This window comes from Myotis brandtii, unplaced genomic scaffold (genome assembly GCF_000412655.1).
Source record: "Myotis brandtii unplaced genomic scaffold, ASM41265v1 scaffold632, whole genome shotgun sequence".
Lineage (NCBI taxonomy): Eukaryota > Metazoa > Chordata > Mammalia > Chiroptera > Vespertilionidae > Myotis > Myotis brandtii.
Window position 1 is genome coordinate 110,860 of NW_005370419.1, and position 3,257 is coordinate 114,116.

Below are 3,257 nucleotides of genomic sequence, written 5' to 3' on the forward strand. Positions count from 1 at the left end.
GCTCACAGCCATTTTAGAATGAGTTACCTGGATTAATAGGCTCAAGGCCTTGTGCCTGGGGAGCGCAGTGTGGCCACTGTGGTTCCAGAGCAGGGCAGGTGTGCTCCGGTGGGAGTGGGAGGAGCCCCCTGAGGTCCTCCCAGCACAAGGGCTTGGGTCCCGCCCATCAGCACACCCTCTGCTCGGAGGGCTGACGGGGCTGTGACTGCTGCAGGCACTAGATCCACACAGACTGGACCTGGGACCCAGCCAGGATCTGCCAGGTCCCGCAGCTCAGCTCTCAGATGCCTGGCCATCTCACCCCCCCACACACACTAGCCGAGGGGTGTGGCCTTGACTGCTCACCCCCAAGAGCCGTCCTAGTTTTATGGCGTTTATAGCGCTGCGCCCAGGTGTCTCAGTGCCAGGGTTCTGGGCTGCTGAAAGCGACAGGGTCCACCCTGCCGAGGACAAGCGGTGGCTTTCTGTGCGAGGCCCAGCCCCCGGCCTGCTTCCCACTGATGGATGTGGGCCCCGGGCACTGCCTCTGGGTGCCAGCTCGCCCAGCCTCACGTTCCCCCAGGGCGGTGCTGCCGGAGACAGTACCGCCACAGGCGCACTGCTGTCTGCCTGTGCACATCTGTGCTGCGGCCACAGGAGAGTCCAGGGGTTCGCTCCCTCCTGCGCCCCCCTGCGGAGGATTGTGGTCTAGATCCACCTCCTAAGCCAGTGCGGGTCGGGCCAGGCAGCAGCCTGTGTGTCAGAGGCAGATCCGCGTCCCGAGAGCCAGAGGAGCCAGGTCTCCCTCCGCCCCAGGTGCCGTGGGTGTCCCTCCCACCGGTCACGGGACACCAGGGCCGGGCTGGTGTCATCGTCCTCTCCGGGGGTCCTCTCCTTCCCTGCCTGTCCGTGGGGAGGATGGGTGGAAGGGGAAGGCCTCGGGGCGGGAGCCCTGCACTGACAGCCCTCCGCCACCGCCCTTTCCGTCGTCCAGGTCCAGCCATGGCGGAGCTGCACCGCACGCACTCCTCGCTGGCAGCCCTGGACGAGGAGACGCTGTGGGAGATGACGGAGAGCCACCGCCACAGGATCGTGCGCAGCATCTGCCCCAGCCGCCTCACCCCCTACCTGCGCCAGGCCAAGGTGCTGGGCCACCTGGCCAAGGAGGTGCTGCACAGCCCCGGTTCACCAACTCGGCCATGAGAGTTGGTGAACCTGCGGGGGGTGGGCCTGTGTTAGTTTCTCTGGGGCCGCCCTAATAAACTACCACAAAATCGGTGGCCAGGGAACGCAGAACTGGGTTCTCTCAGTTTGGTGGCTGAAGATCTGAAGTTAAGGTGTGGGCGGGGCCCCCTCCCTCCGGTGGCTCCAGGGGAGGACCCTTCCTGCCTCTTCCAGCTTCTGGCGGCCCCGTTGCTCCAGCCTCTGCCTGGTCTACATGCCCTCTCTGCGTCTCTCTCTCCCTCTCTTCCTGGTCTACATGCCTCTCTGCGAGTCTCCCGCCCTCCTGACACTTGTCCTTGCACAGAGGCCCCCAGGCTGTGCAGCATGCGCGCCGCTCACGGTCACACTAATTACACCCGCGAAGACCCTTCTTCCAAGTCAGGTCCCACTGGCGGGCTCCAGGCGGACACTCCTGGGGGCCAGCCCGCCTGTTCCAGCCCAACTGACCGTCTGTGTTTATTCATTCAGAATCGGGAAGCTCATAGCGTCACCATATCGGCTTCTTAAGAGAATTGAGTCAGTTTCTAAGATACTTGTCTCAAAGCCCGGGCCGGGCCGTGGAGAGCCGGCGATGGGCGGTCAGGGCCGGGCCATGGAGAGCCGGCAATGGGCGGTAGCTACTGACAGGATACTTTCTGCCGGCTGCCTGATGAGCCTCAGAATCCAAGCTGAGAGCGATGGGGCTGGGGGGCCCTGGTGCTGCTGTTGGCTGCTTTCCTCCCCGAGCTGGGTGCACACACCCACACGCCCACCAGCACACCTGGTAGGTCCCGGAGCGACCCTCATCTTCCTTAGCCTTTTATCTCCAGCTCTTAGCGCACGGGTCATAGTAGCTGCTCAATAAATGCCGGCCTCGCCCATCTCGAGACTGACTGCACTCTGGCAGCAGAGGGGCCTGCGCGGCAGAGGGCGCCCACCCCTCGTGGGGAAGCCCGCCCAGCGCCTTGTCAGCCCAGACTGTCCTGTCCCCCAAGGGCACCTGCTGGACTTGCTGAGGGCGCGCGGGAAGAACGGGGCGCTCGCCTTCCTGGAGAGCCTGAAGTTCCACAACCCCGACGTCTACACCCTGGTCACCGGGCTGCAGCCCGACGTGGACTTCAGCACCTTCAGTGGTGAGAGCTGGCCTGCGATCGGAGCCTCCGGGGCCTGGTCACCTCTGTTCCCAACCCTGTTCCCGAGGCTCAGGCAGAGGTTCCGTCCTGCCCCGCCCAGCACTCGGGAGAGGAGACCCTCCGCGCACTGCAGGGGGACGGGTCGGAGAGGGCGCCCCTGCTGGGCTCGGAGGAAGAGTCTGTCCCTAATGCAGCACCACGGGGGGCGGCCTTCACGGCGTGGGCACAGGGACGTGTCCTTTCCCCAGAAGAGCTCCCAGGCCCGCTGGGGGCTGTGCTGGGGTGGCAGGCCCAGTCCTGGAGAGGCTTGGGCCGAGAGCAGTGCAGGCCGCAGCCCTGTGCCTGTGCTCAGCCCGCTAAGTGAGGGCTCACTGGGCTTGGGTGGTCGGGGGAGTAATTCCAGGCTCCCCTGGGGGCACTGAGGGAGGTGGGAGTTCAGAGGGCGGGGCAGGAGCCCTGGAAACTGCACAAGAGCATGCTCCTGTCTGGCGCCTCGCAGGCTGTGCTTGTGCTGCGTCGAGATCTCTTACGCAGACTTACGGTCCCGTTACTGTTTTGAGGATGACGTGAGACTGTTAGCATTAAGCACGTCTGGGCTGACGAGGGGCGGGGGTCTGGACAGCGGGTCACACAGGGCAGCCAACACTGGGTAGTCCTTGTACCCAAATCTGGAATCACGCGGTTTATTTACCCAAATCTCGGGTATAGTTTGGCCCGGAAGCCTTGAAGGAGATGACAGATAGGGTGGGCCCTTTTGAGAGTCGGGGCAGGAAGCAAAGCCCTGGAGGATGAGGAGCGGGCAGGGTGGTGATGCCCAGCTCCCCGCAGGGCTCATGGAGACGTCCAAGCTGACCGCATGCCTGGCCGGGGCCATCGGCAGCCTGCAGGAGGAGCTGAGCCAGGAGAAGGGGCAGCGGGAGGCGCTGGCGCAGCAATGCCGGC

At 64.7% G+C, this 3,257-nt stretch overlaps 1 protein-coding gene across 1 annotated transcript in view; it reads left to right on the plus strand.

The window, feature by feature from the left end:
- The first annotated feature begins 241 nt into the window (after window positions 1-241).
- The window catches only part of CARD14 (caspase recruitment domain family, member 14), a 19,539-nt gene continuing 16,523 nt past the window's right edge, over window positions 242-3,257 (plus strand). The window contains 4 exon segments of the mRNA XM_014528380.1: window positions 242-1,153; window positions 1,156-1,188; window positions 2,178-2,315; window positions 3,144-3,251. Coding sequence (XP_014383866.1) covers window positions 505-1,153; window positions 1,156-1,188; window positions 2,178-2,315; window positions 3,144-3,251 — 928 coding nt within the window. The 5' untranslated portion in view covers window positions 242-504.